Source organism: Phacochoerus africanus, chromosome 9, assembly GCF_016906955.1.
Source record: "Phacochoerus africanus isolate WHEZ1 chromosome 9, ROS_Pafr_v1, whole genome shotgun sequence".
Taxonomy (NCBI): Eukaryota; Metazoa; Chordata; class Mammalia; order Artiodactyla; family Suidae; genus Phacochoerus; species Phacochoerus africanus.
Window position 1 is genome coordinate 106,881,472 of NC_062552.1, and position 26,731 is coordinate 106,908,202.

Genomic DNA, 26,731 nt, shown 5'->3' on the forward strand with positions numbered 1-26,731 from the left:
CACAGAAACCTGGGCATCCACAAAGAAGGAATCAAAGGTCACTAGAGTAGTGTAGACAGAGCAGAGGATAAAGGCTGAGTCTCAGGGGCAACTGTATGTTTCAACATCAAGTAGATTAAGTAACTACAGCCAAGTGAAGAAAGCAGCTTCAGGAAAAGGGAAAAATATATGAGGAGTCGGTAAGATAAGGACCAAGAACTGATTAGGTATTCAGCAATTAGAACGTGCAGGGAGGAGAGTGGATTCAGTGTTCTGGAGGGGGACCTCAAGAGCCTCAGATTAGAGAATGGGAAGAGAGGGGTGCAATCAGTGAGCAGAGACAACTCTTCCAGAGAATGATGCTATAAAGGGGAGTAGAGGAGTGAGGTGGTTGCTGAAGAGATTTCTGGGGCCAGATTTTGGTTTTTATAACTCGAGATATTACAGCATGTTTGAATGTTGATGGAAAGAATTCAAGAGTGTGGACAGAGACGGCCATCTGCCATTCAGTAAGCAAAGAATGTTGCCGGTCATCCAGTCATCAAGGTGGTGCCCACCCTCCACCCCTCCAACAGTGTACCCTGAGGGGAATGGAGGATGGAGAAAAATAGGATACTGGCCCTAGATAGTTAAGATGCATATCTAAGGAGTAATGTCAACAAACCCAAACTCCTATATCTTCTCAAACATAGAGAAACAAATCATTAACTTAAGGTGTCTGTTCTTTTTGATTAGCAATAATCTTTTGATGTTGGCCTATATCCATACTTTGGGTCCCCCACCCCCAGCAAAAACTCCTATGTATCTTGGCTCCTCCATTACCTCTTTGGACCAGTTCCTCAGAGCTGTCTGTGAGGCTGTCCCCCAAGGTATAGTCTTAGTAAGGTCTCCAAATAAAACATAATTTGCAACAATTAGGTTGTGTGTTTTTCTTTAGTTGACAAGAGAAGACAATGTAAATGTGGCTAGATTGTTGCTATAGGTACTGAATTAAATGTCCTGGAATACAAATACTCACATCTTTTCCCCATTTTTAATTGTAAAATCAAAACAAACAAAAAAATAAAAACATCACCTTGATCCATAAAGGCAAGGGATTTAGCTTTGCAATTTCTCATTTTATGAGCTTTTTTTTTTGTCTTTTTACCATTTCTTGGGCCGCTCCCTCAGCATATGGAGGTTCCCAGGCTAGGGGTCGAATCAGAGCTGTAGCTGCCAGCCTACACCAGAGTCAGAGCAACGCCAGATCCTTAACCCACTGAGCTAGGCCAGGGGTCGAACCTGAAACCTCACAGTTCCTAGTTGGATTTGTTAACCACTGAGCCACGATAGGAACTCTGTCATTTTATGAGCTTTTACACTGCTACTAAAGACTGATATTGTACCTGTAAGTTTAGATGTGTGTCCTGTTAATCAGAAAACTATTTAATCATGCTGCTTGTTTGAAGCAATCCTGTACTTCTAAACATTCAGCAGTAAGTAGTATTTTAGTCAAATATATTTGCAGTCAAAAATAGTTGAAGCAATTATTTAATGTTAAAAAGATATCAACCTCAAGACAAACTGTCATAAAGCATTTGGCAATTTTAGTAAACATGAAGATAAAAACTCAACCAACCAATCAATACCAAAAATCCCTAAAGTACTACAAACAAAACACAAGTACAAGATGATTTAAAGCAAGCAACACTTGAGATAAAGCAAAAGGTACAGGCCAAATAAAGAAGTATTTACAGTTGGCTGAGAAATATGATATAGTAACCTCCTAGGGAAAAATACCAATTTTATGTAATTTTACTATAAGAAGACTGCTTTCACCCAAGATTGAGAATTGCTAACTACAGCTGAGAATTACATATGTTAATGTAGGAAGGACAGACAGACATGCAGAGTACAAGGAAGGCACTGTTTTAAGTATTAAGATATAGTTCAGAGGAGAAATGTAACGTGGAGAATGAACAAAACATTAAGATCAGAGTTCACAGAAGCTTAGTTCTCTCTGTGAGAAATAACTTATTATTTTAAAGAAGAAATAAAGCAAACACTGGCCCATGTGCCCAGAAGAAAGTGACAAGCTTCATGACACTTTTAGGTGTCAGGCACTATAAGGAACCATATAGAGTGAAATCTGCTCAGGAAAACGGCTATATTAGAACGTGCGTTTTGCTAAATAATGGCTGTAAAGTAGTTCTTTCAGTTTCAAAAGTTCTGTGGGGCGCTCTTCCACAAAGATGGTCTCCTAAAGAAGCTTCTTTCCACAAATAATTTCTTGTACAACCGAACAAAAGAAACAACAATAACAAAAGAAATCTTTCCATTAAAGTCAGAACCTCCTGCAGACCATGGCCTATGTTTCTTTAACCATCAATCTTCTGCTTAGTCTGAATACTGAATTAAAGTTTATTTCTTGTCACCACCACCTGTACCCATGCATGCGACAAGGCAAAAATGCTATCCTATTCTTCAACCAACTTTCTTACTTCAGAACCCAATTTTAAGTATGTTTAATAAGCTTAAACTCAATTTCTTTTGTGACATTCAAAACAGAGCAAGATGCCGATTAATTTTTATTTATTAAAAAAAAATTTAAGACCATTAGGACTGTTTTTCGAAGAAAAGACAATCTAAGTAATGTGAAAGTATATAAAATTTAAGAAAAATCACTGTCATCTTTAGCTACCACTGAAAATTCCCTTTTTCTCCAAAGATGAGTATTACTAGAAAAAAGTTTCATTTTTCATTTCAAGTGCAAATGTATGGGGGAAAAATGGCTTTCTTTCATATAAGGGATCTGTGACAGTTAATTCTGTGCACATTCTTGGCTGGGCATCCAGATGTTTGATCAAACACTATTCTAGTTTCTGTGATGGTGTTTTTTTGGAGGAGATTTTAAAATCAATGGATTTTGGGAGTTCCCACTGTGGCACAGTGGGTTAAGAATCTGAACGTAGCAGCTCAGGTCACTGCAGAGGCATGGGTTCAACTGCCATCCTAGAGCAGTGGGTTAAAGGATCCAGTGTTGCCAAACCTGAAGCTAGGATTCAGTATCTATCCCAGGAACTTCCTTATGCAGCAGGTATGGCCATTAAAAAAAATAATAATAAAAAATTAGGAAATCCCATTGCGGCTCAGTGGAAATGAATCTGACTAGTATCCATGAGGATGCAGGTTTGATTCCTGGCTTTGCTCAGTGAGTTAAGGATCCAGCGTTGCTGTGAGCTGTAGTGTAGGTCGCAAACATGGCTTGAATCCTGCATTGCTATGGGTGTGGTGTAGGCCAGTGGCTATAGCTCTGATTTGACCCCTAGCCTGGGAACCTCCATGTGCAACAGGTGTGGCCTTAAAAAGACCAAAATAAATAAATAAATAAATAAATAAATAAATAAATAAAAATAAAAATTAAAAATAAAATCAATGGGCTTTGAGTAAAGCAGATTATCCTCCATAATGTGGGTGGGCCTCATTCAATCAGTTAAAGGTTGAAGAGAACACAGACCAGCCTCCCCTGAGCAAGATGTAACTGGCCGGCAGATGGCTTCGGTTCTAATCCTCTGGAGAGCCCTGATCAATAAAGGATTGTACTGTCAATTATCTACAATGTGACATTTTCATTTACCACTGACATTCTTCCACATGGCAGACTGTGCAGATTGGTTATCAATTCTTAACCCCTTCCTCACCTTGTAGAGCTGGGGATGGTTAAGTGACACTTTTGGCAGTTCTACCATTGACTTCTGAAGGAGGCTCCTGCTCCTCTTATGTAGGAACCACTTCTTCCTGAGGATATAGGACCTGGGGGCACATCCAAGGTCCCACCTGGGACAAACTGATGAAGCCAATTTACTAAGGAGACTGAACAGGAGAGAAAGAAGGAGCTGTAGTCCTTGATGGCACAAGCCCTGAGCCACCACATCTACAGAGTTCTGGTTATATGAGCCAGATAAACCTCTGCTCCTGCCACTGTTGGAAGGATTTTCTATTACTTGCAACAAAACATGCTCCTTTTTAAAATGACTACAAGTATTCTGTAACAGGGAATACCACAGTGTTATCATTATCTCTTGGTGGCCTTTTATTCATCCATTTCCAACAAATGTTCACTGGGATGATATGCAGAAAATAGTTACCACCACAGAAATGACTGTTATCCTTTGAAAGGTTGGCCCTTGGCTGGCATCTGGGGACCTAGACTTCGGGAGGGTTCCTGCCACCCTAACTCCAGTGACTCACTCTGCCTAAACTGACTGTACAAACAATGTGGTTTATGCTCAACATCTGTTTTCCTTCTGGGAGTCTGCAATTTTGGTAGGTGCCAGGCAGAGAGTGATTACATGACTAGTCTCCACTAAAAACTCCAGGCACTGGGGAGCTAATAAGCTTCCCTGGAAGACAACATTTCACACATTTTTGTCACTTGTGCTAGGGAAATTAAGTGCATCCTGTGTAACTCCACTGGGAGAGGATCTTTGGGAAACCTACACCTTGTTTCCTTTGGACTTCATCCACTGTTAATTTTGCTTTGTATCCTTTTGCTACAATAAATCATAGCTGAGAGCACAACTAGATGCTGAGTCCTCTCAGCAAATCTATGAACCCAGGGATGGTCTTGGAGACTCCCAGTATCAGCTGGCATCAGAAACGGGATTCCTTAGAATAACCTCGACTCACGGAAAGATGGTGAAATTTTGGGAAACCAAGGATAAGGGGCTGGATGTGATGCATCTTTGGTGCCCAGGTGATTATGGGGTTACCCGTGGTATGCAGTAGCAGGTAAGCTGCTACCTGTTATGAGAAATAAAAATTACCTGTGGAATTTAAAACGATAGATCCAACTCCTGGAGAGGGGGCTCGCTGGATCCCCCAGCTGCTTTTGGCTAGAGTGATGCCTTTGGGTTTTGCTCTCTCCTTGACCTTGATGGGAGGAGAAAGGGCCCACAGTGCCTCAAAGTAAATAGGTCAAAAATGTTAAAAATGTGCATTGTGGGGGTGGGATTTAAATCAGGTTCCAGGGCTGAAGCAACATTTCAGATGAACCAGAAAAAAAAAAAAAAAAAAGAGGGGGAGGTAACATCCTGGCAGTTTTTTTCAGCCTTGCTTGCTGCGGCAGTACCTCCCTTCCTTCCCTGCATTCCAGCCTGGATCTTCCCTGGCAGTTGCAATGTCCACATTGCAAATGCAGAATTTATTGCTAGGACTTTAAGTGCATTTGCAATGAGGGGGCAAAAAAAGGATTTTTTTTCTTTTTTTTTTAGTGACTTTATGCTCTGTGGCTCTGACATCTAAAAGTATGGTAAAAAAGGATATAAAATGTTAAATGCCTGTAATGCCATACATGTTAGAGGAATCATCCTGATCAGGGGAAGCAGCAACAAAGAAATGTGTTAGTGGGACACAACTCCCTTGCTTTTTGCTGCCAATGGGCAGGTTGGAATTTAAATTGAGTATCGGAAACAGAACAAGTCTCTGTAACTGATGAGTTCTGCTATGGAAAATAGGGATTTTTACTTATTGGAGCCTCTGGAAAAAGGGAGACAATAATAAAGAAAGGTGATCTACAGATGGAGATCTGCTTTTAGAGTTCTAAAAAGAAGGTTTTAGTTGGCTGATGAACTCTTGTGAAAGTAGAGGCCTGTCCCTTAAAGACTGATGGGCATATCTGTGAATGGGTTGATTTGGACTTGAAGAGTGACAAAACCAGATGGTCATAGGAAAGTCTTAGCTGCCACTTGGACTCTTTGGTCTGCAGCATCTAGTCTTTGCTGCTGAAGAACAGCCTCTGGCTTTTTTAAACTCTTAATTCATAGATCCTAACTGCCTGGACTTGATTCTAAGCTAAAGCCTGATACCATCTGGTATAAGCTTCCAGCTTCAGTGGGAGCTGTGCTGAACTGAAAGCAGGCGTGGGCTCATAAACAGAACTCACACTTTGTGACCTCTGCACATCAGGCCACCTCTCTGTGGGGCTTACCCTGCGAGGACAACACAGCTGCTCAGCTGGACTATCTGGGTCCTATACAAATGCCTGCGGGAAAGGACCTGTTCTTTGAAGGGACCATCTGAAATCAAGCTGCTGATTCCTTGCATAGTTCTGATAGACTGATCACACCCTTGTGACTACTGCTGAAAGCTGCAATTTGGGGGAGGGTACCTCCCAGGAACTGTGACCTTTGATTCACTCCTGACAGGTTGAGCTGACTCATAACCCCCTCTCGAGCAAGTCTCACTGAGGTCTATTCCCTGTGCCTGGTCTACTGAGGAGCTGCCACTGGCGACCAAGGACTGATACCTGACTGCCCCCCTCACTCCTCTCCCACTGCACATACCTTGGTGCAATCTCACTATTCAGTGCAGCCATCTCAGAACGGGGGTGATCTTTTCTAGGCTGTTCACTGGATAAGTGATCAGGGTGAAAGGGATGGGAGGTTATATAAAACTTGATTTTTTTTGAAAATTCAGGAGTTTTGCCCTGACCAATTGGTGAACATGACGTTTTTCTGGTTCAGCAATATAAAGGAGTTTTTCTAGGAAGAAGTCTTGAACCCCTTCACACCAGACAAAAGAATGAGAGTAGGGGATGACTGAAGAAATATAAAATTATGATTGTTGAATGGAAACAGATTTTGTATCAACCAAGGAAAATAAGCCAAAACCCTCTGCACCTGCAAAGGCACAAGGGAGGGGAGAGGCATTACAATCTTTGTTTTTTGAAACTATTTCTGGAAGCTTCTTTCTCTTCCCGAAGGAAAACTCTCCATGCACCTTTCCAAGCTGTTGAGAGTACTCTGAATTCAGATAGCTGAGCCTACAATCATACCTGGCAGGGCTGACTATGAGGCAGCAGGAGGGGATCTAGCCCTTGCACTTCCCACACAGAAAACCTCCAAGTGTGGGAGTTCCTGTCATGGCTTGGCAGAAATGAATCTGACTAGTATCCATGAGGACGCAGGTTTGATCCCCGGCCTTGCTCAGTGGGTTAAGGATCCAGCGTTGCCGTGAGCTGTGGTATAAGTTACTTTGCAAATGTGGCTAGGATCCCACATTGCTGTGGCTGTGGTGTAGGCCAGCAGCTAAAGATCCGAATCAACCCCCAACATGGGAACTTCCATATGCTGCAGGTGTGGCCCTAAAAAGACAAAAAGGAAAAAAAAAAGAAAAAAGAAAAGGAAACCTCCAGGTGTTGACCACATTTGTGTAGTGGATAAAATGTCATGGACAACAAAACTGTTTTAGAACTGACTCGTAGCTCCTGAAACCCAGAACTGAACTAATTTATTGAAACTTGACTGGGAACTCCTAGGACAGGCTGTCCAGCATGAGCAGCTACATCATACTAACTCAGGTCTTGCTTGGTGTGCCCAACGACGGTGAACCCTCATTTCTGGGATTCCTTGGAATCCCTGACAGTTCCCTTGGGGAGTGAACTTCTGTATGTGTACCTCGACTACTATGAATGATCCTGCCTCAAGCCCTGGAAGGCTTTCAAGCCAGCCTCAACTTACTGGCCAGACTGTACTGGGCCTGATCTGATGCTTAAGGCCAGATAAAAAAAGGTTAATATAGAAATTGAAGGAGACACTGCCTTTCTATGCCAGTGTCTGGTTATCTGGCTAAGACATGAGGAGTACAACTAAAATCAACCTTGCAGGTTGGTCTCACTCTGCTGTCTGGATCTTAGTGATAATAATTTCACTGTAAAGTCAACCTGGTCAGTGACCTGGTCGTAGCTGATGACCGACGGGTATATCACACAGAGAAGAGTGAACATAGCAGGTCTAAACGTTGGAGACCACTGAACAGCTGAACTCTGCAGACGGCAAATATATGTTGATGCAGTTCTAAGTACAGGGTCTTCTTCAAAGACAAAATAAGGGAGTTATGAATGAACTATACTATCCTATAAGCAGCTGCACTATGCCCTAGAGGTATGCACCAGTGCTAATAGTTTCCTTTGTTATTCACTAAGAGGTAGCTTTGTCATTGCCTATGCCTGTTCCTGCTCATTAATCTACATACAGCACCTTCCTTAATAAAAGTCGTGAGGGCTAAAATCCAGCACCTTTTTTCTGCGGAACAGAGTGCCTCCCGGCCCCCCACTTTCTAAATGTAAAAGAGTCTTGTGTGTTTGTTATACCGCCCTGCCCCTCTTCCAGAATTGCCGGTTGCCCTGCTGCGCTGGACATGGCTCCTAAACTTCTAACCTTGAAATGGCCTGCTTACAAGGTTGGTCCTTGGCTTGTGTCTGGGAACTGAAGATTTTGGAAGGGTTCCCATTACCCTGTTATAAGTGACTCATCCCAACTGTACAAACAATATGGTTTATGCTGAACACCTGCTTTCCTTCTGGGAGTCTGTAATTTTGGTACATACTAGACACAGAGCCTATGTGACCAGCTCCCTATAAAAAGTCTGGGTATGACGTCTCTAACAAGCTTCCCTAATAGACAACATTTTATATGTTGTCCCAACTTGCTGCTGGGGAAATTAAACCCATACCGTGTGACTCCCCTGGGAAAGGACCCTTGCAAGCTTGCATCTTGCTCCACCCAGACTTTACCCCATGCACCTTTCCCTCTGTTGATTTTGCTCTGTATTCTTTTGCTGTGATAAGTCATAGCTGTAAATACAACTATATGCTGAGTCCTGTGAGTCTTTCCGGAGGATCACTGAGAATGTGGGCGTGGTCTTGGGGATTTCTGACACAGCTGAGAATAAGTATGAAATGTTCAACAAACAGCAGAAGGCAAGTGTGACTTGGAGTTATGTATGTGAGTGAAGGGGAGTGACAGAAGATAAGGTCAGATAGGAGCGGCTTGATCATATAAAGCCTTGTTTAGATTTTATTCTGAACGTGACGGGAAGCCATTGGAGGCTTCTGAACAGGAAGGAAGATCAGTCTGGCTGCCGTTAGATAACTGGCATCAGGGGGAAAAGGTGAAAATAGGGACACTAGACAGTAAGTCTTTACCTACAAGAGACTCTTAACTACCCTTGGGCAGTTTGGGAACTGCTTCAGAAAGCGGGAAGCTAAGTTAATCTTTAAGGATGAGTAAAAATATGATAGGTGGATTTGGGCAAGGGGGTGAGGAACGTATACCAAGCAGTGGGGAGAAGCTGTACAAAGGCCCAGAGGTGTATTTGAAGATGGGTGATAGGTTTGGTATTGCTAGAAAAGGGCAGGTGGGGAAAGCTTTGGGAGTTAAGTCACAGGATGGGGCAGGCGTGTACACACAGAAGGCTTTGTGAACTATGCTAAGGAGTGAGTACTTCATCTCATAGGCAAGTGGGAGCAAATGGCAGGGGTTGTAAACAGGGGAGTTATAGGAACAAATTTGGGTTTTGGAACAAATTTGGGTTTTAGGAAGATCAACATGGCAGAGACATGGAAGATCAATATGACAGAGACAAAGGAAGTATCTAGAAGTAACTGTCACAGGACTCAGTTCTAATGCAGCTTAGACTGCATACAAAGTTGTGCCTATGTAACTTGTGTTATGTGTACATACATAAGCCTGTTCATGTATGAATAATACATTAAAAACAAGTTTGAATGAAAGGAAAAAAAAAGTAATTACTGAAAAACTAAAACAAGTGAATCTAAATGTTTATAAAACTGTTGGTATGACCAGAGAGAATTACTGAAGTGATTTAAAAACACATCATGCTACAAATTATGAGTAAAATACATACTAAGAACACAAAGAAATCTTACACTTCATTCCATGGTCCTATTGTTAGTGGTAAGGTTGCCACTGCTATTTTGAAATGACATGTAACTTTATTCATTTGTTTAAAGCAATGTAACATTGTTAGTTACCATGATTTTGAGCATCAAGCAAGGAAACCCAAACATAAAAGAAAGAAGCAGAAACAGTGATGGGTGGAAAAGACTAGTAGCAGACCCAAAATCTGTTCTCTTCTTTTACTGCCCAATAAACAGAGAGACAGAGAGGTGACATGATCATCTGAGAAACATGCTGACAAGAGGCCTTCTGGCAAATACACTCAAGGTATTTACCACCCGCAGAGTCTTAACGTGTATACTGCTTTAATGGATGGGACCTGGTCTGCCTAGACTGCTCACTGTACCTAGGATGTAAGTAGTTACCAGGCATGGCTTCCTAGAAAATACCACAAATGCCATGAAGTAATAAGCAGGGAATAAAGTGGAAATGTTTCATAATTGACACTCTATATGTGTTGATCAGAGGCCTCATATGTTGAAATCTGGGCCAAAGCATATCCTAATTGAGGTAAGATAGGAGCTGGGGATAGCTCTGGCAGTCAGAGCTGTGACTTGTGCCTTGTCTTTGAAAAGTTTTTATTTAGTCAAGTTTGATAGTGGATACAATGTGTGATTCTTGTGAGGCCAATTTGTCAATATGACCCTTTGTGTTATTTTACCTACAGTATTTAATTTGAACTGGAATAATCAATACGAATGTTACATTTCCTACCATTAACCATCAAAAGGGCCTATTAGTAATGACATCTCAGTTGCAATGTATATCCCTGGTGTCTATATTGTAGCATCTAAAATAAATACAATTTCCCTCTAAAAGGAATCTGGATTCCCTGGAGAAAGGGCTAAGAGATTCAATTTTAGGTCAGGAAATGTGTAAGATGAATTTGGGCCATCTTGTCCTGCCTGAAAAGAAAAAAGTTTAAAAGTTACCTCTGATTAATCAAAAGGACAAAGGAATGAACTTAAAGGGACGCTCAACGGCCAAAAATGGAATAATGTAAGCAATAAAAACGAAAGAATAATTGCAAAAGAGTAAATACAGATGTATAATACCCATGGATTTGTAATGATGCTCAAAAGCAAAGCAAAACAAACAGAAACAAAAAAATATTCACTAGTCTCCTTTGCTAGGACACAAAATCATTATTTGAAAATATTTCAAGGTAAAGAATCAAGCATTTATCCTGCTGTATGGACTGTATTTCTGGATAATCAAATAGTTGACGAGGGATAGTTCTTCTTTATACAGATCCTAGGTAACAAATGCAGGAGGAATGCTAAGTTATATAGTCATCATTTTGTAACCCTAGTGAAATAATGGATGCAGACAACAAGTAAAGCCCCAAACCTCTAGGTAAAAGGTCAATAAGGAACTTTCGAATGGCTGGACACCACCCAACCTTACTGATCAATCACCAGAAGTGGAACCATCAGATAGTATATACTTTCCAGGTAGTGCAATGGGAAGTATGCAACACTGTCCATGACTATTCTCAATTAAAAAATGGAACTATATCTACCCAAGTCTTTAGAGCTAATTTCCAGTTCATAGTCCAGATGGCAGATAATAGAACAAGTTCACTTACATTACAAGGATATAACCAGCTAGATCCAGAATGTTGGAAATTGTGTAGCAAAAAGAATATTCTTTCTTTAACAATTAAAATGACACCAAAAAACACGAGAGGAAAAATTGTTACGGATTAAGAAAAACTTAAGATCTTAGTGTGCATACTGATTGAAACAAACCAATTCCAAAAAGGCATTTGAAACAACTGGGAAAACTGAACAGAATCTGGGTATTGGGAGATAAAGGAATAATAATTAACTTCATGGGTGTTATCCTCCTCCACTGTTGGTAGGAACATAAACTGGTAAAACCACTATGGAAAAGAGTATGGAGGTTCCTTAGAAAACTAAATATAGAACTACCACATGATCCAGCAATCTCATTCCTGGGCATATATTCAGATAAAATTGTAATTCAAAAAGATATCCTTATGTTCATTGCAGCACTATTCACAATAGCCAAAACATGGAAACAACCTAAATATCCATTGACAGATGAATGGATTGAGATGTGGTACATATATACAATGGAATGCTACTCAGCCATTAAAAAAGAATGAAAGAATGCCATTTGAAATGATACGGATAGACCTAGAGATTATCACATTAAGTGAAGTAAGTCAGAAAGAGAAGGGCAAATACCATATGATATCACTTATATATGGAATCTAAAATATGGCACAAATGAACCTACCTACAGAACAGAAACAGACTTACAGACATAGAGAACAGACTTGTGGTTGCCAAGGGATACGGGGGGGGCAGGAGTAGGATGGACTGGGAGTGTGAGGTTAATAGATGCAAACTATTACATTTAGAATGGATAGACAATAAGGTCCTGCTGTACAGCATGGGGAGATATATCCAATCTCCTGGGATAGACCATGATGAAAAATAACATTTTAAAAAAGAATGTATATATATGTATGACTAAGTCACTTTGCTGTACAGCAGAAATTGGCATACTGTAAATCAACTATACTTTAATTTAAAAAATTTTTAAAAATCTTACTTTTAGAGATATGTATGCAGGTAAAACAACATGGAATTTGCTTAATATTTTAGGGGGAAAAAAGTAAACGGATGTGGAATGGTAAAGACGAAACAAGAACAAGGGTGTTGATGGCTATTGATGCTGGTGACAGTAGATACATGGGGGTCATGACACCCTCTACTTTTGTGCTTGTTTATAAGTCTCCCAAATTAAAAAAAAAAAAGGAATGAATGAAACAGTAATATTTGGTAAAAATTTTAAAATGGTAATACACACTTTGCTGAGGTACAAGAAAAGAAGTAATTTCAAAGGAACTAAACAGACTTTTCTGAAGAACAATTTAGCAGTGTGTATCAAATATTTCTTAAATTTTCATATTTTACTTTTATGATTTAATTTTAGGAACTCTCAGGAGATTTTCAGAGATGTGAGAAAAGATACAGATTTTATAGGCTCTCCCGGGAAAAATATTTTTTATAGTATATTTACTAGTAAAAATTTTTTTATAGCCATTAACCATTAAATTGTAAAAGAATGTTAAATGATATGGGAAGGAGTTCCGTCGTGGCACAATGGAAACAAATCTGATGAAGAAGCATGAGGTTGTGGGTTCGAACCCTGGCCTCGCTCAGTGGGTTAAGGATCTGGTGATATCATGAGCTGTGGTGTAGGTCACAGACATGGCTTAGATCCTGTGCTGCTGTGTTTGTGGCATAGGCTAGCAGCTGTAGCTCTGATTCGACCCCTAGCCTGGGAACCTCCATATGCCGAGAGTGCGGCCCTTAAAAAAAAAAAGGAAACAAATAATATGGGAAAATGTTCATCATAAACTGTTAAATGCAAAAATGCCGGCTGTAAAATAGAATATGCATTTTGAACAAATTTAGTCTTCTTAAAATCACACATCTAGAAAAAAGCCTGAAAGATTATTCTCCATGATGTTAACAGCTGTTATATTGAGTTAATGACATTAAGGTACTTTTAATTTTTTTTTTTGGCTTTTTGCCATTTCTTGGTCTGTTCCCGTGGCATATGGAGGTTCCCAGGCCATGGGTCTAATCAGAGCTGTTGCCGCCAGCCTACACCACAGCCACAGCAACTTGGAATCCAAGTCGAGTCTGCAACCTTCATCACAGCTCATGGCAACGCCGGATCCTTAACCCATGGAGCAAGGCCAGGGATCGAACTTGCAACCTCATGGTTCCTAGTCAGATTCATTAACCACTGAGCCATGACGGGAACTCCAAAGGTACTTCTAATTTTTTAAAAAATGGATTCTCTACTCTTTATTATAAAATATTTGTAGGGCTTTCCTATTGTGGCTCAGCGGAAACGAATCTATTAGTATCCACGAGGACGAAAGTTTGATCCCTGGCCTTGCTCAGTGGGTTAAAGATCTGGCATTGCCGTGAGCTGTGGTGTAGCTTGCAGACGTGGCTCGGATCTGGCATTGCTATGGCTGTGGCGTAGGCCAACAGCTTCAGCTCCGATTTAAGCCCTAGGCTGTGAACCTCCATATGTTACAGGTACAGCCCTAAAAAGGCAAAAAAAAAAAAAAATATATATATATATATATAAAATATTTGTAATAAATTATGTTTTTAAAATCTGGATTTTTGAGATTGGCTAACAATAGAATATATGGTATGATGATTATCTCTGAAATAATAGACTAAATAACGGAAATGTGGTAGGACAGTGCAGAGCGGACATGTTAATTTTTAAAAGAACAGGTATTTAGCACTCTATTGTGAGGAAGAACAAGTTGTAAATTTAAAAATAGAGTGTCGGGAGGGTGTGGGAAGGATGGGGTGAATAGATGTAGACTATTGCCTTTGGAATGGATTAGCAATGAGATCCTGCTGTGTAGCACTGGGAACTATGTCTGGTCACTTATGATGGAGCATGATAATGTGAGAAAAAAGAATGTACACATGTATGTGTGACTGGGTCACCATGCTGTACAGTAGAAAACTGACAGAACACTGTAAACTAGCTATAATGGAAAAAAATAGAAATCATTATATTAAAAAAAATTTAAAAAATAAAAAAATAAGTATGACATCTCATTTAAGAAAACCTAAAAATAAAAAACAGTAAAATAAAATAAAAATAGAGTGTCAAGAAGATGAAAGTTAGAAGAAGATTAAAGTTTTTATGTAAGCTTCAACTGGAGAGGGATAAACAGCTAAATGACTGAAAGGTTATTGTTGTAAAAATCCTAACACAGTTCTGAATATAAACACAGCAGTAAGTTAGACAATCCTTCCTGCCTGAGTTTCTATTTTGCATATCACTCTGACAGATTATTACTTACTGGAGTCCAAAAGGAAATGCTTGAATATGAATATAATCAAACATAATTTTTACTATTGAATTCAGCTTACATAACTTGAATTAAATCTGCTAAGTGATTAACTTCTATGTATTAACACCTAGAAAATCCTGTAAAACTATACTCTATACATTATATGTGGTGAATAATCAGTAGAACAGGATTTCTGCACCTTTTACACTAGCTTTAAAGTTTCAGTTGTCTCCTTCCTAAATCAGGCAAAAGCAAACAAAACTTTTAGTCCAGACTACCTGGTTTCCGTACTTTCGTTGGTTCTTCATAGTCCCTGTTTTCTGGATTTGGAGATTCTAGAAAGTTAATTTCTTCTGCGACACTTTCCCCTTCTTGGCTCCTAAGGCTGTCTTCCTCTTCTTGAATAGGCGATTCCACTTCTGATTCTTCTGACTCAAGAAATATCTGGCCAGCAACTACTCTGCCTGTTGGGCTATGGTCCTTTACTGACTCATCTGATGGCAAAGAAGTCTGAGAATATATAAAGTATTTTTAGTTTCCAACAGTAACAAGACTCCCTCCAACCTAATTTGACCATTACTTTTACTAATCCAGATATATCTCCTTTAGCTCTTGACTGTGTTATACTCACTTACCTCTACAGACTTTGGTATGTGCCCATCACTTGCCTTCATCACCACTTAACATCAACTCAGATGTTATCTCCTCACAAGAAGCCTTCCTTACTTGCCAGTCTAGGTAAAGGTCTTCCCCTACTTGTTCCCAATATGTCTTAAACTTCCCTGTACGATATAGCCCTGTACTATAGCTTCCTATTTCTTACCTACATTCCTTCTCATCTAGACTCAGGGATCATAACTGATTGGTCCCACCGGATATGTAATAATCAGTCTTATTTATTCAATCAACCAATTTAAGTGCATCAACTTAATAGATTTTTTAAAACACGGATATAAGTAGAAACAAATGGCAGAAGTTAAGTCTTCAAATTTAAAAACTAAAATGAAGAGGAATAAAAATCAATCTCTTGGAGTTCCTGTTGTGGTGCAGTGGAAACAAATGTGACTAGAAGCCATGAGGACACGGGTTTGATCCCTGGCCTCAATCAGTGGGTTATGAATCTGGCATTGCCATGAGCTGCGAGGCCGCAGACTTGGTTTGGATCCTGCGTTGCTGTGGCTGTGGTGTAGGCTGGCAGCTACAGCTCCGTTTCAACCCCTAGCCTGGAAACCTCCATATACTGCAAGTGCAGCCCTAAAAAGTAACCAAAAAAAAAAAAAATCAATCTCTCATTACATGGTAAACATGTTATTGCCTCAAGGCTCTTCAACACACACACACAGCACATTTAAGTTGAAAATGAATGTAATAAGCAACACTCTCAATGGATATATTACTTTCTCTCCTGTAGGTCAGCCATTGTTTTTATCCCTGGAAGAACTAGAACTAATACTGATACCAACTATCTTTTTTCCTCTTTTTAAAAATCCAATTCAGGGACTTCCTGCTGTGGTGCAACAGGATCGGCAGCATCTCTGTAGCACTGGGTTGCAGGTTTAATCCCCAGCCCCGCACAGTGGGTTAAGGATCCAGTGTTGCAGTAGCTCACAACTGCAGCTCAGATCTGATCCCTGGCCTGGGAACTCAATGTGCTACGAGACAGCCAAAAAAAAAAAAATCCAATTCAGTTGTTCAAAAGATGCAGATTTCACATCCTAAGATACCTGATTCATGCTTACAATTGGGCATCAAATGTGTCCAAATTTGAGTACACACCTTGGAATCTAAGGATTCATCCTGGTCACCTTCTTCATCTGTAAAGAAATTTTAAGACAATTTAGTTATCTTTCTTGTTTGGAAATCACAGGTATTGTTAAATGAAAGTATCTGAAATACAACAAATAAAATTCAGACGCCAGGAGTTCCCGTCGTGGCGAAGTGGTTAACGAATCCGACTAGGAACCATGAGGTTGCGGGTTCGGTCCCTGCTCTTGCTCAGTGGGTTAAGGATCCGGCGTTGCCGTGAGCTGTGGTGTAGGTTGCAGACGTGGCTCGGATCCCGCGTTGCTGTGGCTCTGGCGTAGGCTGGTGGCTGTAGCTCCAATTCGACCCCTAGCCTGGGAACCTCCATATGCCGCAGGAGCGGCCCAAGAAATAGCAACAACAACAACAATAACAACAACAAAAGACAAAAAAAAAAATCAGATGCCAGATAAATAAACCTGGAATTACTTAAAAATTTGTTGTATTCAACAGCTGTTCAAAAAAGATTAAATGAAAGGAAAAAAAGATGCTGGGGTGGTATTTTTTTCTTTTTTCTCCAGGAAAATACATTAGCTTCATTTGTTACAGGTGGCAAGACCAACACCACCACAACCAAAAGCAGATAGTTCTTCAGCTGTCTTCTAATTCTTCTGTATACAGTTAGTCCACTACTGAGAACGAGTTACTAAATTTATAAAAGTAGCGCTCTGACTTTTGAGCTTCAGGATTCCATCCATTCTTTTCCTCTGCTCGGAATCTGAAGTTACTTGAGGTTATTTTAATGATAACTAGCATTTTATGATTCACTAAGACTACTAAAAAAGGACATTAGGAATTATTATTATTTAACAGCAGACTTGCCAAAGATATTTAGGATTTGTGTTCAATTTTACTGAAGACATAAACAGATATGGGTAAAAAGTAGCATCACACTACTGTGTATTCATTCACATGAGACCTATTTCTAAGAAGTCAACAGCTTATATTAAATAAATCCAGCCACTAGTTACATTTCTTCCAAATTCATATTGGCTGTTTTGGCTTTGTCTAATTATATTGTTTCCTCCTATTATTCTTTCTGTATTTTCCTGCTACTACTTCTATTCTGGTTGCTTCTTATTCTTTTTCCTGCTCTTATATAAACACATTCAACAATGCAATAGCCACTTGCAAATATTTGATCTTTGTATTTCTGACTGGTTTAAAAAAAAAAATCTCTCAGATGATCTCTAAGTTTCCTTCTTACTCTTAAAATTATCTGATTTCATCCAGGAGTGAGCTTCAGTATTTCCAGCTCCATAAATTATATGAGAAATTAACCAGTAGACAAAATGCTATAAGACCATGTGATTTTTACCAGAAAGTTTGGTGTTACAGTTGCCATTCGTCTTTACTTCATAAGATTATATCCTAAATATTATTGGTAACTAGTAACTCTCTAAAGTACAACAAAAACATGTTTTGGAATTTGTGTTGTCAAATTACTGAGCTAACTTTAAGAAGTATAACCAACCCTTTATGTACCAAATACCCAACTCTATTTCACAGTATTTGTGGGCTTTTAAAAAAAATATTTGAGAAAACCAACATACTAGTTAGGTTTCGTCATTTATAAAAGCACTGCCAAGGAGTTCCTATTGTGGAGCAGTGGGTTAAGAATCTGACTGCAGTGACTTGGATCTCTGCAGAGGTGTGTGTTCGATCCCTGACCTGGTGCAATGGGTTAAAGGATCCCGTGTTCCTGCAGCTGCAGCTTAGGTCACAGCTGCAGCTTGAATTCAATTCCTGACCCGGGAACTCCCATATGCCACAAGTAGAGCCATTTAAAAGAAAAAAGTGCTGTCAATTCAAAGAAAACTTAAATTATAGCTGTTTTCACATTCACTATTTTTAGATTACCTTCCAAATGTTTTATTTCTGTGGAGAATGATATAGCATATGTTAGTCCCATAGTGACTGTACCATTTAGGTAGGGATGTCAATTAATGATCCCTCATGCTCACATCTTTACAAATATTATCCAAAGCCCAAGTTCTAACATATGGTTCAAAATTTACCATTCTCAACAAATCTTTGGATAAAGTTGAAAAAAAATTCATCTCTATGATATATCAAAGTTGTATGTGTGAATTTAATTCACAAGCATTATCAAGAGCAGACATTAAATGTGAAATGTACAGGGTACATCCCCAAATACTGAAACTTTAGATTATGTGGAACTCCTCTATCACTAATCTAATCACTCAATTTAGTACCCTGTCACAACAGGTTACAAATGTGGCTAATAGATAAATAATATAGATGCCTATAAATAAATTTTAAGACATGTACATTTGAGATAATACATCTGAGATAACGTTAGGCTTAGAGTAGCAACGTGTTTTTCAGCTCCCAGGGACATAGGAACTTGTGACACCAGGGTTATTTCACATGAATTGCATCATGCTTCTCTTTCTCTGCTCTCTTCACAACCTAGGGATATATACTCAGGTTACTGGTAAATAAGAGAATTCTTTCTCATTTCTTACTCCAGATGGTAATCTGAAAGTACAAGCTATTTTCTCTTTCAAACCAATATATTCATTCACACAATACTTTAAAGAAGTTTCTTCTCATCTATAAACTTCTGATGGGTGGTCAGGTAAGGATTAAAAATGCTGAAATTATGCATAGATAAAAAGAATATAGTAATGCTTTTACCAGAACACATACATCAAGCAACAAAAAAAATGCAAAAGGATTCAATGAAGAGTTATGGATTTCTCATTCAACAGTATCATATCTAAAATACCACGGTTTACATTACTTTGGTAATCATATACCTTCCTTTGAAAAAGACCAATTTTCATTTTTATTATATCAGCTAACAAACTGCAAACTACCAGGGATATTCTTTCAGGGAAAAGTGATCATTACAAATTCATTTTCCAACTTGTCATGTAAATTAAACAGATAATACACCTTCAAACACAGAAAATCTTTAAAGTTTAGTGAAGAGACTAGATACCCTGTCTTCAGCTTTGCCACTGAATCTGTGCACATCCTAGGATTCTGCTGATTTCTAATTACTATTTCCTAATTACTCCAAATCCAAGGCCTGGAGAACTGGGCTCAAAACCTAGTTTAATTACACACCAATGTTAACACACGTGGTTCAATATGGCAAGCTTGCTGAGCCTCCTTTTTCTCAATGTGTCAAAGGGGAATATCATCTGCCCTGTTGATTCTCAATAAAGTTTTAAGAAACAAAAGAAGAGTGACATGAAACATCCTCTGTGATCTGAAATCTATTCTCTGACAATATGGTGCTAATTAATGTAACTGTTACCTGAAATACCTAGCAGTGGACCTAGTTTAAAAGATTTTATAATATTATTTGGCATAAAGAAAAAAAAGTAAACCATTTTAAGCAGTAACCCACTTCCTATCAAAAATAAGAAAATATGTATTTCTGAGAGAAAAAGTTATAGCATTTTTCATTATTATCTTGAGAAAATGAAGAAATATCTTTCAAATCTCCTTTAAATTTATACACATTTCTAATAAAAGTATTATATTCTTACATGTCTTTAAGACAAGATACTAGATAATAGCTACTAACAATGTAAGGATCAAGATTTTCTTTGTTGTTTAATCATGTTCTAGCTGGCAATACATGCAACTTGCTCTGGGTACCCACTAACATTCAAACATTAAGTCGACACAAAATTATGACCCAAGAGTTGACTTTTAAATAGGAGTAAACCTTTAAATCCAAAGTAAAAATGAGGCTGATAGTCCATAAAAATAAGCAATTTAATCAATAAAAAAGTCCTGAAAATCCATTTACTCAATTTACACAACTTTATCTCATATAACAGTTTTATGATATTTGTACTTCATGTGAGGTTAGTAGTGCCTTTATCACTTGTCAGCATTAACATCTATATTGTTCTAGTTCTGGTTAAGATTTTTGCCTCTACTAGACAAATGTTTTTTCTCTAGAAATTTGTTTCAACTGATGGAAATCAGAGCAGTCGTTTCATGAACGTAGTCCTCTGTTTATATCAACACAACCAAAGATTTACCACTTGGGTATTAATAGTCTCCTATTACAATAAACTGAGAATTCCAACTGATTAAAAGACTTCAAGTATCATCTCCACTGACATGGCACTTTAGATGTATAAAATCTAGTCAAACGAAGATGCAAGAAAATGTATGTTTTGACTTTCTTTAAATTCTGCAAACTGAATTCAGAAGGATATGTACCATGTTCTTTAAAACTAGTAGTTCTTACACTTTAGTGTGAAGAATCACTTGTGAAGCCTGTTAAACTACAGATGCCCCAACCTGTTCCAGACCTAAAACTGCATTTATAACAAATCCTTAAGAGGAATTCTGAGGCAGGTGGCTCACAGTCCTTAGGGTACTTTACTCACTACACTCAACAGTTTCATTCCATACCGCTTAGATCAAACTGCTAGCTAGCAGTGCTTCAGAAGTTACATAGTGTTTTAAAGATATGGTCATAAACACAAATCAACACTAAAAGGGGAGGTGGGGAGCAGACCTCAAAGCATGATGTTGGCAGGAAAGTAACTGGCATATGCTCGTTGCTTTTGAAATGGTATCTTAAGCTACATTATGGATAAAATTTTAGGTTTAGACCTCTTATTTTAGAAGCAGAATGACGTTACAGCATTGACTTACAACTAGGACAGATAATTTGAGGATTCAAATAACCATCTGGGAAATTTTCTGTTGGAAAAAAAGTTGACATTTATACCCTGCCTTGTTCCAAAAAAACTTAAAGCCACAGAACAGCTGTTTTGTGAATTGAAACTGATTAAAATTCAAAAGCTTTATTGTACTAATTGTTTCTCTACCAACAGTTAGAAACACTAAGTATTTCGTTACCAACACTCTCAAAATAGACGTTTTCAAGTGTAGGCAGATTAAACTATTAAAAAAAGGGAAATGATCATTTCAGGACCAGAGTATAAATCATCTAATTGGAAAATCAATTCAAAAGCATACGAATTTCTGTATCTATGTAAAAAGTTAAAACTAGATGCTATCCACTTTACATTTATTAAGTACCAAGATTTTTTTCAGAAATAGTAGTTACTCTCAGAAAACATGGGGCAACTCAAACTGTGAGAGAGGTAAAAACCACTCTTAGGAGTATTTCTTTAAAATGGGTAGGGTGTAGGTAGGCACAATTAAATAAAAAGTCTTCATTTTTAAAGAGACAGAGACAAGACCACCTCAGTTGCTAAGCAAACCCACCAAAAAACTGTGGACATCCTGGTTCTGATGGACCCGGCTCTGCCCAGTGACAACCCCAGGTGTGTCAATCACTAAATTCACAAATCCCAAATCCAGAGTTTCGAAACTGATGCAGCACACAATCTACACGAGCTTCGTGGAAGCTCCGGTAGAGCTCCTATGTCACTGGAGGTCTAAGCCAGCTGTCCGGATCATTCCCATGAAGTCAATTCCTCACTCGTGACGAGTCGTGTAAAGTTTGTGAAGTGAGGAGAGGTGTAGGCAGGGTGACCGCCCCTTCTTTTCCTCCCCTCTCACGCTCCCCACTTGCACTTGCTCCGGCCCAGGCCAACCCAAGCCCCAGAAATGACAGCAAGTGACAAGCAAATGCAAGCTGTGACCAGAGAGAGTGGAGTCTCCAGCCGGAGCCCCCACGGCCCTGCCCCGGGATGGAGGCCGGGGGGCGGTGGCTCCTGGCCTCCAGTCCGAGGGGGGCGGATACTGACCCGAGGACACCGAGGCCGAACCCAGCAGCACCACACACAGCAGCAGCGTCAGCCTGACCCCGACCCGCATCCTGCTCTCAGGGCCGCTGCACCCCCTGGAGCTGTCGCTTTCTGCCTCAGCCACCACCGACTCAGCCGCCGCCACCGCCTCGCCGCTGCTCTTCCTGCTCTGGCCTCCTTCCTCCGCCCCTTCCCAGGCCTCCCTTCCCCAGCTCGCAGCCAATCTCCGCCCGCCGCCGCGGGCTCCTCGCCCAATCGCCGCGACCTTCCCGCCCACCTTATTGCCCCGCCTCCGGGGTCAGGCATTGGCCAATCATTATGCGAGCCCCTCACACCAGCTTTCCCGATTGGGCCACGGTCTCACCGACATGGCCCCAGCTAATTGGTAGCTCCTGTGTCCTACCATCCCGGAATCCGAGCAGGAGTCCAGGGTTGTGAAAAAATCGTCACTCAGGACTGCAATTCCCACAATGCACTTCATGGGCCTCTCTCGGTGTGTTCTCTTGGGAATCGTAGTCCATGGCGGGGGGGGGGGCAATGTTTAAAAGCGCTGGTGGCTCTTCAAGTTAAGAAAACTTAAACACTTGGGCTAGACACTAACTCAAGGCCGTGAACTCGCAGAGTTTTTTTGTTTTTGAGCCAAATAAATATAATGAAACACATTATAAGGTTAAGAGTTTGTAATGTATTCAGCTTTTCTTCCCCTTTGTTTTATTTAGAAAATTTGTATTGGATATAGATACCAGTACTGAGGAAAAATAAAACTACAAGACTGAATTCGTGGTATTTTTTATCGTAAAAGAAAACAATACCAGGATGGAACTCACTTGGTTTTCCTTTTCCCTAAACAAAAGGAAATAAACCCCACCTCGTACAGACCTTGTCAATGCTAGTATTCACTTTAACGGAGGGCTACCAGATAATAAGTGCCTGTGAAAAAGAGGCCAAAAGTCTTTACAAAACCCTTTCAAACGCCTGTACGCATTCCTTTTCTCTTGTAAGTTACATTGCTCCCTTCCTCATTGACTACCTAGATCCTACATTGACTAGGTTCAGAAGTCTAGATTGATGTATTTGGAGATAAAGGTGACAGCGATTGCAGTGCAGGAGTGGAAATAGTCTTGTGTTATCAAGTACCAACTCCAGGCATGCTCCCACTATGTAGTAGGGCAGTGGCTTGGTATTCCTGACCCTTCCTCAATTTGTGTCATTTTGCTTTGCTTAGTATCCAGCCACAGTCAGCTCTTAGATCTGGAACCTAGACAGCCTGAGTTCAGGGTTTTGGAGAAGTCCACACTGGCCAACATGTCTTGATACCCAACCTTATTTCATAGAAGAGGATTAAAAAAAACTATTACTCAACATTCACAATGGAGGAGATGAAGGAAAAATATTGTCCCGTGAAGAAGTATGCTCTTTTTTACTACTATCTCTTTGGCACTCATCTCTCTTTCTATCACTAACACTGCTTCCTAAGAGGTCCTCTGGTTTTAAATCATAGAGTAAACTCTGGTATATTATGTGACCATTTTCCTCTTTCTCACGAAAACGTCCCTGCTGGCTCTAATTTTCCCTTAGTTGCCTGGTGCACCCAAGTTCTAGCCATATTCACCCAAACCATTCTTTCTTCATTCTAACCTAAATCGTGCGCCATGGCCACATTAACTTTCCTTAAACACTGCTTTCATATTCTTGTTCAAAAAATTTTAATGGCCACCTTTGCCACAGAATCAAAAAATACTAGAACTTGTATTGACAAAACAGGAACTTGTGCTGGCAGTTCTACTTTCTTGGGGAATTACTGGGGAAGAAACTTCTGCCTTCCACAGAAAAAGGCCTTCTGCCTTTTTTTTTTTTCAGGCATACGGACATTCCCAGGCCAGGAATTGAACCCAAGTCATGGTTTCCACTGAGCCGTAATGGGAACTCCCAAAACAGTGATTATTTGATTGATAAGATTGGGGAAATTTCACTGCTTGGTTAAGACCCAACTTTTTTTTTCCATCTTTTTCTTTACTGAGTCCTTCTTATCCTTAAAGTCCTGTGCTTCAGGAGTTCCCTTGTGGCACAACAGAAAAGAATCTGACTGGTATCCATGAGGATGTGGGTTTGATCCCTGGCCTTGCTCAGTGTGTTAAGGATTCAGCATTGCTGTGAGCTGTGGTGTACGTCGCAGACATGGCTTGGATCCGGTGTTGCTGTGGCTGTGGTGTAGGCTGGCAGCTGTAGCTCCAATTTGACCCCTAGCCTGGGAACTTCCACATGTCTCCGGTGCAGCCTTAAAAAAAAAAAATCCTGTACTACAAAGACTAATGTCTAACTTCTCTTTTACTCTTTTCCAGATTTGCAAATTAACACTCACTTGCCTTTTCAGAGGCTCCCTTATCCTCTCCCCACTGCCCTTGCTTCTTCTTCTTAGCTACAACCCTGTCATCTTTCCAATTTTATTTGCATTTCATCTTGGCTGAGCCTTCTTTGCTCAGGCCAGTCCTTATTAATCCTCATTTCTACAAGTGTTTAGAGAACAGTCACAAACTTGCTTTCTAAATGGATTGTAGCTTGCTGAGGCCAAAGGCAATTATATAATTCAGTGTATAAGTATATAGCATTGGACTTGTCACCTATCAGCACTAGATAGCTATTTGTTGATTAATAGTTACACCTTACCTATAACATGTTTTGACAATATTTTCAAAGCACGTGCTGTCTACCATAGTTTAATTTTAAAATACCTACCACAGTTTTATATTACAGAAAAATATTAAGGAGCATTTGAACCCTGATTATACACGAATTTTACTTCACTCCTCTTCACTTCATCTGAAAGTTGGTTATGTTAATAATACTGTCTTTGCCAGGTCTGTTATGAGGTTCGAAAGAGATATACAGGGGATAAAAGTTTTTTCTTCATTGTAGAACAATCTGCAAATGTTATTTCTTATTGGTTGCTTTGTTGAAGCAAAGAAGCAAAGCAAACTAAAAATTAACTTTTATTAAGATTACTAAAGACAGTTAGTTTTATTGCCTTAATTTGAAAAGGGTTTAGAGCTGCTAGAGCTATTGTCTTTAGCCAGCAATGAGTAATTGATATGTTCTGAGACCTTGACTTCCTGGGGGAAATTCCAGGTATCCAGAGCAGGTCTAGAATGCAGTGTGGGAAAGCTAGATTTATTTTGTCAGCCTGCTACATTGCATGATGGTGAATTAGTGAAAAGGTTATGAATTCTCGATGGCCTTATCCAGTCTGAGCATAACCCCTCCAGGTTTCTTGCCAACATTCCCAGTTAAAGTTATGTACTCACTCTACTTGTACCAAATGTTAACATTATTTATTAATTCATAGACTTCCTTACTATTTGTTCAGCTGTCTGTACTCTGTTCTGCTTGTCTCTATCAGTGTTCTGGGTCATTGTCATAGATTTCCAAGTTGCAGAAACCTGTTTGCTCTGCATTACAACACAGCATAGGACCCAATGGAGATAGATAATAAGTGCCTTTTTATGCAGTTGACAAGGATGTGATCTTATTCCATTGAAATTAATCAAATAATGAGCAAATGTTGAGAAGCTCCTGAAAGTGCTGAGGACATGAATCCAGCTTGCTCTTCATTTAAATGTGATGAGATAACCCTGGAAGACTTTTCCTGAGAATAGTGATTGTCACCACCTCTAGTGGAGTATCTTTGCCAGTGCTATTCTTAGAGATCTATTTGAGTTGGCAATGGGCAAAGGCTGCTAGCACCAGGTCTGCCAGGGCAGGTTTAGGAAGAAGCAAGGAGCAGGACATTTTCCCCTTAGGGTTTGGAGAAGAAGGTAGAGTACTTTCTTTGATGTAGAAGAGGTGCATTCAAGTCATTATTTTTGTCTTTCTTTTTTGTGGATAAATGGAAATATAAATCCTTGCACCATATTATGAGATAGAAGCTGATACCTCTCGGTGTACATTCTGAGCTCCTTGAGTAAATGGACAATGGCTTTATATCTCATTGTATTGCCTAGAATTCCAGGATTGTATATGACCGGTACACTATTAGTAATGAAAATAAATAATCTTTGGGAGTTCTCTGGTGGTGCAGCCTGTTGGGGATCCGGCATTGTCACTGTTGTGGCTTGGGCATGAGTTGGATCCCTGACTGGGGAACTTCCACAGGCCCTTCCATGGTTTTGTCTCATTTATTTTGGTCTCAGAGTAACCTGTCTGTGGTTGGTATTCTGTGACATTGTTTATGTCCAGTAAGAGAATAACATGGCCTGGGTGTGAGTGCCATGCTAGCTTATGACTGTCAGGGGTTGCTCTTTGTTTTTCCTTCTCAGCACCTCCTGTGAGGCTGTTGATGCTGGGGATTCAGCAATCCATAAAACAGACAAAAATAATGTTTACATTATAGCCAGGGGAGAAAAAAGAATAAAATAAATAAGTGAATGATAAGACATTAGAAGGTGATAAGTGCTCTAGAGAAAAACATAAAGAGAGGAATTAGGACACTGAAGGGAGGGTTGAAACCATTTAAATTTAAAGTGGGGAGGTCTGAAAATTTCTCTGTAGAACACACTTTTGAACAAAGACTTAAATTGATGAAGGAGCAAAGCCGGGAAAATGTGGAGTGAAGAAACTTCAGG

The 26,731-nt window shown here is 39.7% G+C and overlaps 1 protein-coding gene across 1 annotated transcript in view; it reads right to left on the reverse strand.

The window, feature by feature from the left end:
• The window catches only part of SEL1L (SEL1L adaptor subunit of ERAD E3 ubiquitin ligase), a 64,681-nt gene extending 42,397 nt beyond the window's left edge, over positions 1-22,284 (reverse strand). The window contains exons 1-3 of the mRNA XM_047794869.1: positions 22,113-22,284; positions 16,369-16,406; positions 14,871-15,102 (exon numbers count right to left, since the gene is read on the reverse strand). Of these exons, the coding sequence (XP_047650825.1) occupies positions 14,871-15,102; positions 16,369-16,406; positions 22,113-22,182 (340 nt within the window). The 5' untranslated portion in view covers positions 22,183-22,284. The remainder of the gene's footprint in view (positions 1-14,870; positions 15,103-16,368; positions 16,407-22,112) is intronic.
• Positions 22,285-26,731: the final 4,447 nt, after the last annotated feature.